Source organism: Lucilia cuprina, chromosome 2, assembly GCF_022045245.1.
Source record: "Lucilia cuprina isolate Lc7/37 chromosome 2, ASM2204524v1, whole genome shotgun sequence".
In the NCBI taxonomy this organism is placed as follows: Eukaryota; Metazoa; Arthropoda; class Insecta; order Diptera; family Calliphoridae; genus Lucilia; species Lucilia cuprina.
Window position 1 is genome coordinate 29,597,044 of NC_060950.1, and position 16,618 is coordinate 29,613,661.

The following is a 16,618-nucleotide window of genomic DNA, read 5'->3' on the forward strand; positions in this document are numbered from 1 at the left end:
TGATAGGAGGTGAGACTTAGTTATTTGTTTTTTTTTTTTTCTCAATGAAGACATTTCCAAAACAATCCACACAGGTTAACCCTCTACCATGGCTTTACATACAGATGGTGGACGCTTTAAAGTGTCAAGATCACAGATGGTGTGTCATTTGTTGTCCGTGTTCTTGAAGAAAGATTATGAAAACACCAAAGTTCATTATTAAAATACTAATAAATTGTATGCTTAATGTTAAGTAACACACATAAAAATAATGTCTAATTATATTTGAAAGCTTTTTAAGAATTCTAACAAAAAACTGTTACATCTTGCAATTTCATTAACTAAATAAATTTAAACTTTCTCCCCAAACACAGTTTGAAGTGTTAGTGAAAATAATAATCTGTTTATGAAATTAAAATAAAGCACGAAATGTAAACTAATTATTTTCAAGAACATAAAATACTTATATATTTTTTAATGTATTTGCTTATATTTTCACAAAGAAAACTTATAAATTTATAACAATTTTTAAACCTACACTTTTCTAGTAATAATTTTACAGCTAAGAAAAAAAAATTTTCTGTTAAATAGTCGTAAAAGATAATTTTTTTTATAAATTATGAGGTAATAAAAGACATTTGCAGTAAGTTTATTTTATTATCTAAAAAATAAACCATACGTTTTTTTTTTAAACAACTATTATATTCATTATATGTACTCCTAAGCGTATACTTAATATTAATTGAGGGTATTTTTTTAAATAATATTAATTATACGTCAGTGTTAAGAAAAATTGTGTGTGAAAGGTGACATAAATATATGAAAAGAATTCAATGCAGTTTCCCCCAAAAATTAAACATCTAAAATATTTAATAACATCTTTAAACATTTAATTATTTATAAATTTTTTTTTATAAAATTGTTAATATTTTCTTATGACAACCTGTTGCCAATAGTTACTTGTCTGCTAGAAGCATTTTTTCAGAATTTTATATTTAAACATACAACATGTTTTTTTTATAAAAATATGTTATTAATTCCAAAGTTTTTTCTTTTAACGTGACATATTCTAGTTTCCTTTTGTTTATATGTAGTTTCCTTTCTTTGTTTACTGCTATAATGTGTATTTTTTGTGTATATATGTTGGCAGTTTCTGTAAAAATTTTGATACAAGAAATGGTTACATTAATGTCATGTCAAAAACACATTCAAGTTGTGCAAGAGTGAATAACAGAAATGCATCATGAAGCTTATTTATTCAAAGTTTATGTTAGTTTGGAATACACGTTTGCTTTTTCATTTTTTTCTATTTGCAAAAAATTTTAAGTTTTTATTTTTCTTTGCTATTTCCTTTACATTTATTGCCATCATAGTTCACTGATCCTTTGTTAAAAAAAAAACTACACCAAAATCAAGATATGCATATTTCAAACTATTTGTGAAATATGCACATCTAATATTGATTTATAAAAAGGGGTTTCATTTAAACGATAAAGTTAAACAAAGTAATTATACAAGGAAACGCCAACAAAATGAAGGATTGTGAAAACTTTTGAAACCTTTATCAAATCATAATCATTTTTTTCTATCATACAGCATTTTCTCGCAAAATGGCATTGAATAATTTGTTCACATACTTTTTGATTTTATCTTAAATGTTCATTGGTTGATAACAAAATAGTATTCACTAGGGTTTAAAGAGAATATTGGGAAATACAATATTGGGAAATATTGTACAGCTTAAGTTCAACTTTCACAATTTATCGGTTCAATTTCAATTTTACTAAAACTTCAAATGTATATTTCATATTATCTGGAATTATGTATTCTTTAAAAGTTTATTTTTAAATCTAGACACTTAAGGGAAAAATTAGCTTTTTCCGAAATTCTCAAAATTCAAATCGAAAATTCCGCAAGAATGAGAAAGATATCGACCTAATTTCTTTACTATTTTCTTTCGGTCTATATTGTTCGGATGTAAAAAGGTTTTAAATGTTCCCAGGACTGTACCCCAAATACATTTTACGCAAGCTAATGAGGATAAAGGTTTAATGCGTATATTTAACGTAATGACTTAGTTTTATTAGATTATTATAATATATTATTTTTTTTTTAATATTTCTCATGCAAATGTAAATGAATAGAAACATTTGTAAAACTTTTAAAATTATTAAAATTATTATTATTAAAATTTTAGAACTATTTTTGGAAATTTTCTGGAACTCCAAGGAAACGCTTAAAGGCATAAAAAATAATTTAGATGGTTAGTTAGTCAGTTAGTTAGTTAGGTAGTTAGGTAGTTAGGTATTTAGGTAGTTAGTTAGTTAGTTCGGCTGTTTTCTTCATACCTGCTATGACGCCTTGACAATGGTTTGATACTAAAAGAGAAAAACATTTACTTTTTGATTCAAACATTAAACTGTATCAAATGTATTAAATGATTATTCTCTTTAACAACATTTACAAAATTAACATTAACATTTTAACCTTTGCACAGGACCATAGTCATTTGGTTTTATTTTTCCCACCAACTTACAAATTTCTATTAATTTTTCTTCCTAAACATATAATTTTAGACAAGCAATATTATTCCAGACCGTTATTTTAATATTCGAACAATACACCGACACAAAACAAATGAAGCAAAATATAAATACACTTCATTTAATATGTATAAAAAAAGGGTTCAATTTCTGCCGTAAATTTCTAAACTTTACTTACACAAATTGTCATTTTATTTTATTGTAGTTTCGTGTTCAGTTTCAATTTCATTTCACATCAATTCAGTTGGTTTTAGGTTTTTGGTTTATTTTGAAAGATTTAAGTTTGAGCTGTTTATTTTCAATTTTATTTGTTGTTTTCTTTTCAAGCGAATTCTGTATCTTTTAAAGGATAATTTTCCTTTTTTTCCTAAAAAAAACAAGCATGTTTTGCTTTCTGTTATTTATACAAAAATTGTGATGCATGAAAGGTTTAACTCTTGATTTCATGTTAAAGTTGTGTGTTTCTTGAAATATGCTTTAAGGAAATAAATGATTGTTGTTTAAAGTACAAAAATACATTTTAAATAGATTTGTTTTCTGCATAACAAGAATTTGTATTTTCTGTTACATTAGTATAATTCAAGGATCTTGTTTATATTGATAGCCAAAGGATATTGAGAAAATAAGATTGAGTTTGTTTTTTTGTTTAAACAGCCTTTATATGAAATCAAAAGGAATATGGGATACATTATAAATAATAAATTTTCTTATAAATATTCTAAAAGCATTTTGTTTACATGGTTTACAAATCATAAATTTTGAATTGTAGTCCACAATTTGATGATGAAGATAGTGTGTATCGAAAGTTTTCAGAAATTTTTTTCGTTATTTGTTGAAGAAAAGAAATGCATTAACTAACTTACTAACCAATTAGTTAGTGAAATACAAACAAACTATCTATCTAACTTACTAACTAACTAACTTACTAACTTACTAACTAACTAACTAACTAACTAACTAACTAACTAACTAACTAACTAACTAACTAACTAACTAACTTACTAACTAACTAACTAACTAACTAACTAACTAACTAACTATCTATCTATCTATCTATCTATCTATCTATCTATCTATCTATCTATCTATCTATCTATCTATCTATCTATCTATCTATCTATCTATCTATCTATCTATCTATCTATCTATCTATCTATCTATCTATCTATCTATCTATCTATCTATCTATCTATCCATCTATCTATCTATCTATCTATCTATCTATCTATCTATCTATCTATCTATCTATCTATCTATCTATCTATCTATCTATCTATCTATCTATCTATCTATCTATCTATCTATCTATCTATCTATCTATCTATCTATCTATCTATCTATCTATCTATCTATCTATCTATCTATCTATCTATTTATCTATTTATCTATTTATCTATTTATCTATTTATCCATCTATCTATCTATCTATCTATCTATCTATCTATCTATCTATCTATCTATCTATCTATCTATCTATCTATCTATCTATCTATCTATCTATCTATCTATCTATCTATCTGTCTATCTATATATCTATCTATCTATCTATCTATCTATCTATCTATCTATCTATCTATCTATCTATCTATCTATCTATCTATCTATCTATCTATCTATCTATCTATCTATCTATCTATCTATCTATCTATCTATCTATCTATCTATCTATCTATCTATCTATCTATCTATCTATCTATCTATCTATCTAGAGCATTTCCTGTTCATTTCACTCAACTTAAGAAAAAAAAAACTCGGCTTAAAATATAATGAAGGAGGTCGGTCAGTCATCTCAAATAAAGCATTTTTATCTTCTTTTTGTTCATTCTACACTCATATTCTCAGCACGAACTGTCATACGCATTTCAGTTGAGTTTTTTTCTTAATTCTTCTACTTGACGGCTTCCCCATGGTTAAAATTCTTATTTCTGGATATCAAAAAGCAGAAAGAGGAACCAAAAAATATTATATCGTATTTTAAAATGATGATAAATGTATAAATATTATGGAAATTATGCAGTGTCCTTTGCCATCTTATATGCATTGAACACATAATGCAAATAATACATGCAAAAGTTGTAAGGAAAAAACTAACAAATATTATTAAATAAATAAAAAATTAAAAACATAATTTAAACATAATTTATTAATAAACAATACATTACTTTTAACTTTTAAAACATTTTCCTTTAAAAATTTTTAATTCCCCTGTTTTATTAATAAAACTTAAAAACTCGAATTAAATTTTTCAAGAAACTTTTTCTCTTTATTTATGAAATATCTTTTGTTTTTTAATGTGTCAATCAATGTCTTAGTTCTTAAAAATTTTACACGTCTAAATGCCAATTTGTTGAAATTTAATATGTTTTATTGCTTCAAATGTCTGTTTAGAATTTGTGTTATTGAATTTTTATCGGATACAAGTATTGATGGTGTAAGTATTTCAAATGCATAAAACTACTGGCATTATGTTTGTAATTTTAAACAAATATTTTGAGTGATTTCCCACTCTAATAAGTAATATGATATTTTTGTTTTTTAGGGTAAAATTGTATCTATATACTTATATACAAGAATAAATGTGTGTTTGTTTGAAGTTTTTAGACTGCTTAACGGATGGAGCGATTTTATTCTTTCACAGTGTCTTCCTATATATCTGGAAGGAATTATAAAGCTACCTCTTATTTCAAAATGTTAAGTGGACGAGATACCACGCTCACATACAAAATCAGTATTAAAATTCGCATATCTCTAAAGTCTTCAAATTTTGTATGGACCACTTTGACGTCCATATGAACACATGTTGACAAAATGAACAGCCCAGATACAGTGGGCGTTACAACTCCCATATAAACAAATCTTAAATTAGTACATCTGTAAAACTATAACAGCTAGAGTCCTCAATTTTTAGGAGCCACGAATATTTAGGGCAAAAAACTGATGGACTAACAATAGGGGGAGTGGCACCACCCCTAGGAATTACATACTAAAATTTATTTACCTGGGAAACTAATGTAGTTAAAATTTTAAAATTTCTATAGTGGGCGTTAAAAAAAGGTTAAATCCGTATATCTGAGAAAATATAACAGCTATAGTCCTCAAATTTTGTCAGAACTACTTTAGTGTCAATATGATTATTTAAGAAAAAAAAGGAGTGAAGTAGCAGTAGGGGCGTGGCACTTCCCATAAAAATTGAATACAGAAATTCGCCTATCTGGGAAACTATTTGAGTTAGAATTTTAAAATTTTGCAATTACCCATCAATGTAAACATTTTGTGTAATAAATTGGCGGACTATCAATGGGCACGTTGCACCTCCCATATGAATAAAATATACAAAAATTTATTTAACTGGGAAATTAATAAAGCTTCTTTAAATTTTGCATTTTTTTCTGAACATTTAAGAAAAAATGCGGACTATTAATATCGGGAATGGAACCTCCTGTATTAAAAAATAGCAAAAATCGTATGTCTGGAAAACTATTATAGCAAAAGCCTTATCATTTCGCATGAAAGCTTTTAAATGAATATGAACATTAATTTACATTGCTTTTACGGTAGCAAAGCATACCCAGTATAGTAGCTGGGTATTTATATATAAATATATTTGTTAATGTAGGTTAGGTTAGGTTTGCACAGGTAGCCAATGTCGGCTTTTCTTGGGTCCATGTTAATCCCTTTGTAAAAATACCTGTAAGGAAGAAAAGAGAAGAGAGGGAGAGATTGAGGAGAGTGAAAGAACAGAAACAGTTGCAAAGAGAAGGAGAGGATGAGAAGTGAGAAAGCCAGGGCAGTTGCCATGGGTGAGTAGTGTGAGTTATAGGATTCACACCCAATTTGACAAATTAATGAACTCTAGAAGACGTTCTAATTTAATATTTGACAGCTCGGTTAGATCTCCAAAGTAGGTCGATCCAAGCGTCTGAAAACGAGCCTCCGCCAAAGCAGGACAATCACAGAGAAGATGAGTAATGGTCTCTTCTTCATCCTCATTTTGACAACTCCTACAGTAATCGTTGAACGGGAGACCAATGCGTCTGGCATGGTTCCCAAATTTACAGTGGCCAGTGATAATCGATATCAGCCTACTTAACTGCGGTCTTTGGAGACCAAGAAGATATTTTGATCTTTGAGGATCCATTTGTGGCCACAGCACTCTACATGTTGTGCACGTATGTTCACGCGACCATATGTCGCGAGCGATGCAGAGGCATTTTTCACTGATTTGCCTCTTAACTGCAAGTAGAGGTATACCGCAGAACTGATCTATGTCCATGCTGCTGTGCCAGCTCTTGCCAATGTGTCAGCAATACCGTTGCCATACGAAATCCCATGTCCCTTTAACCAAATTAGGGTGATGTTCGAATGTCTCGCCATCCCATTGAGAGACGTCCGGCATTCATGGACAATTTTGGATGTGGAGAACACACCAGTTAGGGATTTAATAGCAGCTTGACTATCAGTATAAATTCTGATATCCCTATTAGATATCCGATAGTACCTTAGCCAATTTACCACCCTTCTTATCGCCGATATTTCAGCCTGAAGGATACTACATTCATCATTAAGTCGGAAGGAGATTTTCGTTCCAAATTCCTCAATGAAAATGCCACCACCCACTCCTTTCGTCGTCTTGGATCCGTCTGTATACACTCGGAAACAATTAATTGGCGGAAGGGGAGATTCCTCAGACTCCGAAGAGATAAGATATTGGAACCTTCTCACTAGAGACGGTACTGGAATACAATAATCAACAATATACTGATTATCCGATATAAGATCCATGATCCTAGCATGGCCAATGGAGCATTGATTCCACTTGCCACTGGCCGCAGTTGACATAGCCAATTTCCTTGCAAGGAGATCGACCGGGAGCCAGTTCAGCATAGTGAACAGCGCCTTCGAAGGAGTTGTTCTGAGAGCGCCTGTAATATTTAATGTATGTTTCTATGTGGCTTCTATGTATAAATTTTAACAAATAAACATTTTTCACTAAAATTTTAGGATTTTCGGGAATATTCCAAGAATTGATTTACTTTAAACTACGTCGTAATTTTAAGCAAAAAATATGGTATACTTTAAGGCTTATATAAATAAATGATTGCATACTTTAGGCCAGACATACACAGCAAAAGATGGATACCTCTAGAATCCAAGGGAAATAGCATTAGAGATTTTCAAAGCAAATCTATTTCTTGTTAATTTGTCTGACTGTCTATTACCATGGTAGTCACAAGACTGAGGAACATATGCACGCAGCATTTACAGGGTTTTAAACTTATTCTGGTCAAAAAAATTTTACCTCTTTTCAACTTTTTCTACTAATTCTGAAATTTAATAAGTTCCAAAATGGTTTTGAACTGATTAAATACGATTTCTACTACTTAGTGCGTTGAGCTAGAGTTCACCAATACAACAACCATCTGGCGGGATTTTCTTACAGTTTTAATGATCATGATCATAACGATTTAACTTTTTATTACGACTTCTTATTTAACATTGTTACTTAAGTTGATGCTTGATTTTAACTACTTATCTTCAGGCACCGGTGCTGTACATAATCCAGTCACTTTGCACTATAGAATTGCAGGACAATTAAAAATCTTATGTTGTGACTGTTGTGTGTATACATAATCATATATGTATATGATATCCTTGTCTTTCTGCATTGGTCTATATTTGTTCAGGACGTCCTGACAAGGACAAGGTATGACAAGGACGCTAAATATCTGGTACTCTTTTATAAACTGAAGAGTGCGCTAAGAACTCGTCTATCACTAAATTTAACGTTCCGTTCTAGGCAGAACTTTACTATTTCTTAGTTTTAGAGATCATAGTAACTTCTTATCTATTGATTGAATAATACAACGTACAAATCAAAGTTGTGATTACAGAAAAGATTTTGGTTATAAAATACTTATTCCTTTTTGTTTAGTATAAATTACAAGAAATATTCTTTATACAAATTTTTAAAATTCAATTCAAAAATATCAGCTTTAAAATAACAAAAAACAAAATTTAATTTAAATACTTTTTTATAGTTTATTTTCTAAAATGAGTATGGTTTTTGCTAAATTTAACTATTCTACTTATATTTTAACTATAAAATCCAGTTTAAACTTTTTTATGCATTTTTGTATTTATAATATTCTATAAAATTATAAAAAAACATATAAAAAAACTTTATAAAAAGGAATGTTATGGAAAACTTTTTTACTTTTTAAAGAAGTCATATAAAAAAACACATATTTTTTATTATTTTTTTTCTAGAAAACCAACAACAACGAGTGTTCTTATTTTTTTTATACAAATCTAACAATATGTGCAAGAGATTGTGTGTGTATGTGTAAGAAAGCCTAACATACATTAGTTTAAGATTTCTCAGAAATCAGCAGCGAAAACCCAGCAAACATTTTATATAAAATAGCTTATAAATAAAATATTATAATCTGAAACTACAATTAAATGCTGGTTTTTTATTTTGAATTTTCATTTCTTCGTTCTGCCATTATGCACTTAGACCCATGTTACTTTCTAGAGCATATACAAATAAATACAAAACTTACTAACACACACATATTCTACATATGTATATGTACATAGTTTTCCTCTAAGTATAAACATATTTTTCTAAGAAACTACTTTAAGTAAAAGTTTTTTTTTCGTTTTCACTTTTGTAAAGCAGTATTAGTTGTTGTTTGTTTATATTTAGGGGAAAAAATTCTAAACAATTATTAAAAAAGTTTTAAACTAAAATATATAAAATTACAAAAAAATATCTAATAAAAATATATATTTAATATAATAAAAACATTTAAATTAAATTTTCGTTTTTCTTTTGTATTTTTCATTACAGTTACAAAATTTGTACGTATTGGTATTGCCGATAAAAACGATTCACCGCCTTATTTTGATAAATTTTTATACGAGACTGAAATTGATGAAAATGCCGATTTACAGACAACAGTACTCACAGTTAATGCCAAAAATCACAATGAGTGTAAGTATATGGAAAAAAATTAATTAATTAATAAATATAAGTCTGTCTGGGAAACATGCAAAGGTTAGGAATGGTTTTACGATGTTATTGCTTTTGGTGAAAAATATTCGAAGTGTTTTAGCAAATTTTCTATGAAAAGAAACGCATAACAGTAGAAATGTGATCTTTATGTATGGGTATGGTTTTTACTTAGATTTGGAATTCTTCGGGAATATTATAATTTCGTAAAGTCGTTTGTCTGAAAGCCAGCTACTAGAATATTTATTAAGTATTGATTGGAAGAGGAGGACATTCAAACATACAACTAAACATGCCTCTTGAGAGCTACTTTTGAACTACTACTACTGAAAGTCCGAGCAATAGAGCAAATATGGCTCCCACAGCGCCAGATGGCAATTAGTGCGATATCAGGTGATAGAATTAAATCTAAGACCGTACTGAATTATAAGAAAGCTTTAACTGAATACTCTCCCAGAGGTAAGGTTTAGTATTAAAGAGAAAGGAGCTCGAGGGAGTTAGACTGATTAACGACAAACTTTTCGAATAATGAACCACAAAGATCCAATGGGGTGATCCCGATGAAAACAAGACGAGAAATCTCCTCAAAATGAAGAAGTCCAAAGTTAGTATGGGGTACGTATTCTGAATGGATTGCGAGCACATCTACACAGATTTGGCGTGCGGAGTCAGACGAATGAAGAGTATGTGGAGAGGACAGTGAAACTCTAGAGCACTTTCTTTGCCACTGACACTGTATCTTCGAAGTAATGTTATTACGGAAGTTAGATCTAAATATCTTGGATGTGATGTTAGTATCTTGGAAGTAATGTTATTATGGAAATAACCTCCCTGACTAACACTGAATTGTGTTAATTAACATTGAAAAATAAGGAGCACACAATAGGTGTATTTCTTCGGATTTGATGTACTAAATATCCTCCTATTAATCTATTTACCTACTACTGAAAGATTACTCGGTTATGTCTCTCCTAAAGTCCAACACGATCTTAAATATAACTTAATCAATTAATGTCGTCGTAATTGCCTTCTGGATGTTGGGAAATATGTTAACCAGTATTGGTGCAAAAGTCTAATTTATTTTACAACAAATGAACCAAATTTTTCCAGATTCACCACAAATGTTATACTCTAATAATCAGCTAGATCATGTCTAGGAGTGACTGAATTATAAAAAGGGAGTAATAGTTTATAGAAGTATTTTGTATGATTTAAAAAGTTTAGAGGTCTCTAGAGACTAGAAGTTCATCCAACTGTAAGTCAACTTGAAAACAATTTATCTCTGACTGAAAAAAACTTCAGTGATCGATGGACATCGCCACCGAACTATTCAATACGCGTATATCAATACATAGTGTTTTAGAAAATAGTTTTTGAAAATATTTGGAAATATTTAAAATGATTTGGATTCAATTGGCAAAGAAATGCTTCAAATTTCTTCACTAATCCCCATATTTATAAATGCTTAATAAGGTTATTGATGGAAAATGTGCGTAATAAACCTAAAATAAGCGATTAATATCTTTACGAATACGGGGGTAAACTGTGTAGGCATAAACTTTGTAAGAGACAGACATCATTGAACTGATAAGATCAATGTTATGTTTAGACATCATTAATAATTTAAAGGAATATTACCACCCCCTCTCCAGTTGTGTTTGTTATAAAAATTGTCTTATCGAGCATATACTTTACAATTTAACATACTAACTTCCTTTTATCTTCACTTACTTAACGTTGCCCTAAAATTTACTTTTCAATTGTCCAATATTTAACAAACATCATGTAAGGTCTTTAATATAATTTAATATTTATGACTTCCTTACAAAATTCACATTTTTTTTTTTTTTGTCCTGAGGCCAATATTAAAAGCAACTTAAACTTTAGCATTATTTAAACATTTTTCATTTTACACTAAACAATACAAAATATAAATAAAGCAGCTTTATTATTAAGTTTACTTTTTAAAACTTCAACAACTGCTCCTCAATGATATAAAAAAAAACCTGATGAGTGTTTAAAATTCCCAAACCTCATCCCTCAAAACAAAATTACTCATCTGTTTATTTAAAAAAAAGAAAACTTTTAAAATTGTCGCCTCCAAGTCTAAATGTATTTCTTTAGTTAAATAAATCATAATTTTATATCCGGCTCTACACAACCCCCAGACGAAAATAAAAACAAACAGTTTTCTGTTAAGAACGAAACAAATTATGTGAAAATTAAACACAATTACTTAGAAGACCCCTCAATAAACCAAAAAAGATAAAAATAAATAAATACACAAGTATAAAATATGAAACACAAACAAAAGTATTATTAAATATTCTGCGAAATTATTGAAGTTTTAATAAAAAAAAACACAATTATTTGACATAAAGTACTACACGAGTTAGTTCTATAAAGAATTTCCATTAATAATAAAACGAATTGTAAATAGTAAAATTGTACAATATTGAAAATGTTTAACGCATAAATAGAGATAAATGTATAGAAAATTTATTAGAGGAAATTTATGGGCCTAACAAAAAACAAGAATTAGTATTAGTATTTGTTTAAGTGGAAATTTATATCCTAAAAATATGTAACAAATAAAATATAATAATAGGGGGTATGCAATATTTGAAACAGAATATGTTTCATTTCAATACCAGGATCGGAAAAATTAAGTCAAATGTTTCTCATTATCAATACAAAAAGGCTTCTAAATAAATAAAAATCTTTCATATTAAAAAGCTAAGAGGATTAATTTGCATGAAATTCGTATAAATTTATAGGAAGTTGTAAGATAAAGGAATTTTTATTTTATTCGCTTTGTTTTAACGAAACAACATAGTATAGTAACAGATTTGGAAAAATTATTAAGGTACTCAACTTATAAGTACATTTATTTCCTACGCCACACAACGATATAAATGCCGATTTCGCTAATCGGACTTAAATATATTTAAAATACTCAGCAAATTTTGCATGCCCACCTTCCAGGAGAGTAACTCATCGTAGTATTTAGCCACATTTAATAATACATACGCCTATTGGAATCTACCTAAGACCAAAAAAATAGGCTAAGTATTGGAATATAGAACTTAAACTAGACTAGAATGCAGACTATAAACTATACTATAGACTGGACAGTAGACTAGACTTTAAATCGCACTATAGACCAGACCATACAGAGTAGACAAGAAAAAAGACTAGACTACAGACTAGACTATATACTAGGCTATAGACTAGACTATAGACTATACTATAGACTAGACTATAGACTAGACTATAGACTAGACTATAGACTAGACTATAGACTAGACTATAGACTAGACTATAGACTAGACTATAGACTATAGACTAGACTATAGACTGGACTATAGACTAGACTATAGACTAGACTATAGACTAGACTATAGACTAGACCATAGACTAGACCATAGACTAGACCATAGACTAGACTATAGAAAAGACCATAGACTAGAGTATAGACTAGAATAGACTTGATTCCGGATTTTAAAAATACTTTTTATTTTTATACCCACCATCAAAAAAGATGGGGGGTATATTGTTTTTGTCATTCCGTTTGTAACACATTGAAATGTTCGTCTAAGACCCATAAAAGTATATATATTCTGGGTCCTTATTAGATTTAAAGACGATTTAGCCATGTCCGTCTGTCCGTCTGTCCGTCTGTCTGTCTGTCCGTCTGTCTGTCCGTCTGTCCGTCTGTCTGTCCGTCTGTCTGTCTGTCTGTCCGTCTGTCTGTCCGTCTGTCTGTTGAAAACACGATAGAGTCCGTATGGAAGTAGATAGCGAGCTGAAATTTTGCACAGATACTTATAGTTGATGTAGTTAGTTTGGTATTGAAAATGGGCAATATCGGTTCACGATTTCGCCTAGCCCCCATATAAGGTCCACTTCAGAAAATGACTTTAATGCTTATATCTGACCTTAAAAAACATATATAGCAATAAAATTCGACATAAAAAAGTTTTATAGGAACTAAAGTGATTTTCTTTTCACTCAAAAATGTTAATACACCAGTAAAATTCTACATAAACAAGTTTTTTGAAAGCTAAAAGCTGTTTATCAAATTTTAGAAGGATCGGTCCTTAATTAACCATATCCCCCTTGTAAAGCCCTCTTAAAAAAATTACCTTAAAGCTCATTACTAGCTTACAGCGTTCATATTCTACATAAACAAGTTTTGTAGGAAATCGGTCTATAACTGACTCATAACTTATTGGCTGTAAAATATTTGTATGAGCCCCTACCCTATGCCCCTATTAAGGTTAAAGGCCCTCTTCCAAATATTTCCTCGATGTTCATATTAATATTGACATATGATTACAAAGATCGATAATATCAAAATTTATTAATAAGAATGATTTGATGGTGGGTATATAAGATTCGGCATGGCCGAATATAACACTCTTACTTGTTTTATTTATTTTTAAATTTAATATTTACAATAACAATTAAAATTATTTATTTAATTTTTTCTATTTTTAGCCTCGAGTATTCGATACTCGATCACAGGCGGTAACATAGGCAATGCTTTTGGTGTACATAATAATACTGGAGCTATATTCGTAGCATCACCCTTAGATTATGAAACTAGACCAAGGGTAAGTATGGCAATATGATACACTAAAATAATGCAGCATTTATCATATAACAATATTATTTTTTTAGTTTTACCATATATTGTATTTTTAAAAGGCTCGAGTTCGAATCCTACTTAGGACATTTTACATGAGAAATTAAAAAAAATTGTCTTTTATTTGATTCAAACTCTAGTCTGAATTATTTTATTTTTCATCAACATAAATTTTTCATTTGAAAAACACACGTTAGATATTATGTCTTTTCATTAACAAAAAATTGTTACAAATAATCAAAAATTGTTTTTATATTTCAATACAAATTTCATATATTTTTGTGAAAACTTTTAGTTATTGTTTTAAGTAAATACATTTTTATTTTTTCTATATTTGTTAGTACTTGATGCTAAGTACTTAAAACTTAGTTACATATGGAATTTTTCCCCGTCCAAAATTACAATTTAAATTTATAGAAGATTTTAGAACAAATCTCATTTCTTTATGTTCTTTCCGGTCATCACACCAGGTATCAGAGCATAGACAGAAAGAAGCTGTTAAAATATCTTGATTCTATGCCAACTTTTCCATCATGTCGAACTTTTACAAATTATTAAAACATTTCCTTTAAAAAGTAGTACGTATGTATGTATGTACGTACACCTTTTATGTCTATGCAAATGACACCGCAAAGTATGCAATAAAAAAACAATTACTCTTCTTTTAAATGTGACAAAAATATGTTAAGTTTCCTTTCTCTCTCTGTCTTTCCTGCAGACAAGACTTTGTAGAAATTATAAAAATCACATCACTCATGCATTAAACATAAAATAAGTATGTGTGCAAACAAACATATAAAAAAGTTGCAAAAACTTTATAAAGTACTTTTTTATTTTGCAAATAAAATATTTTTAGAAAATTAAAATAAAATAAATTAAATAAATACTACTAAAATTATATAAAAGTTATATTAAACGGAAATGCCAACTGAGGGAAAAAAGGAATTATTGTAATTTTAAAAATTAGCAGCGACTTTAGAAAATATTTAAAATAGCAACAGAATGATGTTATACTGTGTCAATTTATTTCAATTTTTCTGCTTTGCAAAAACCAATACAAAAGGTGATGAAATAATCTTTACATAATCTCATATTAGAGATTATAGTGACATAGTAATATCAATTTTAAGTATATTGTGCTTTAATAACTTTTAAGATTAACTTTTTAGCCTTAGAATCTTCTTATAGAAAATTTCACCCACAATTGTTTTAAACTTACCCACTTAATATGACAATAGTAACATTGAAGTTTCCTTTTGTAGTTGCAACTTTTTGACATGCTACAAAAAGTATGGAGATCATGACATCAGTTACATTCAGTCTTATGTGAGATTTGCATATTAGCTATTTTTTATACAAAAATGAAATCATAGCACTCTAATGGCATATTTATGGGGAACTTTTTCTTTTACAAAAATCAACAACAAAAAACTAAAAATAGGAAAAATCACATAACACTAAACAAAGTTTTATGCAGATTTTTTCGAAGACATTAAACTTTTTAAATACACATTTACACAAAAAAAGCACCGAAACTAAAAAGTAGACAAAAAGCTTTAACGACTACTAAGTAGAAACTAAAATATAAAAAAAATTATACAACTAAAACTCACTTATAAAATAAATAAACTGAAATGGCAGCTGAAAACTACGTATGTGAAAGAAATCTTGGTTTTAGTATTTTTTTATATAATTACGATTTAACCACATATAAAATTTAATTATACTATATATTTTTTTCTTCGGCAGTATGAATTACGCTTGGAAGCTTCACGTAGTCGTAAGACAAATTACACCACCGTTATAATAAATGTACGGGATGTTAATGATAATCCACCGACATTTGATCGTCAAACATATCGTACACAAATTACAGAAGAAGATGATCGTAATTTTCCTAAACGTATATTACAGGTAAGTTTCTTTTTACATTTTTGATAATGCGTTCTATAGAATTCAACATTAATCATACGCACGATGCACTTCATTTTTATTAAGGCATTTTAAGACAAAATAACCGTTATTATATACAAAATGATTAATCAGTTGATTAATGAAGTTGTTCTATTTTACTTTAGTTCTACTTCAATTCTAGTTCAGTTCTAGTTCAGTTCTAGTTCAGTTCTAGTTCAGTTCTAGTTCAGTTCTAGTTCAGTTCTAGTTCAGTTCTAGTTCAGTTCTAGTTCAGTTCTAGTTCAGTTCTAGTTCAGTTCTAGTTCAGTTCTAGTTCAGTTCTAGTTCAGTTCTAGTTCAGTTCTAGTTCAGTTCTAGTTCAGTTCTAGTTCAGTTCTAGTTCAGTTCTAGTTCAGTTCTAGTTAGATTAAGGTGAATCACGATCATGTCGTGATTAACTTTGTTTTTAAAATTCCCTTTCCATTAATTTATTTGAAAAAAATTTAAACCTTTAAAGCGTCGAGTGATATACACATGTAT

The 16,618-nt window shown here is 28.9% G+C and overlaps 1 protein-coding gene across 2 annotated transcripts in view; it reads left to right on the forward strand.

Moving 5' to 3' along the window:
• The window catches only part of LOC111686678 (putative neural-cadherin 2), a 358,230-nt gene that overhangs the window by 290,648 nt on the left and 50,964 nt on the right, over positions 1-16,618 (forward strand). For both annotated transcript variants that reach the window (XM_046946650.1, XM_046946651.1), the window contains 3 exons: positions 9,376-9,519; positions 14,038-14,153; positions 15,935-16,099. In XM_046946650.1, coding sequence (XP_046802606.1) covers positions 9,376-9,519; positions 14,038-14,153; positions 15,935-16,099 — 425 coding nt within the window. The remainder of the gene's footprint in view (positions 1-9,375; positions 9,520-14,037; positions 14,154-15,934; positions 16,100-16,618) is intronic.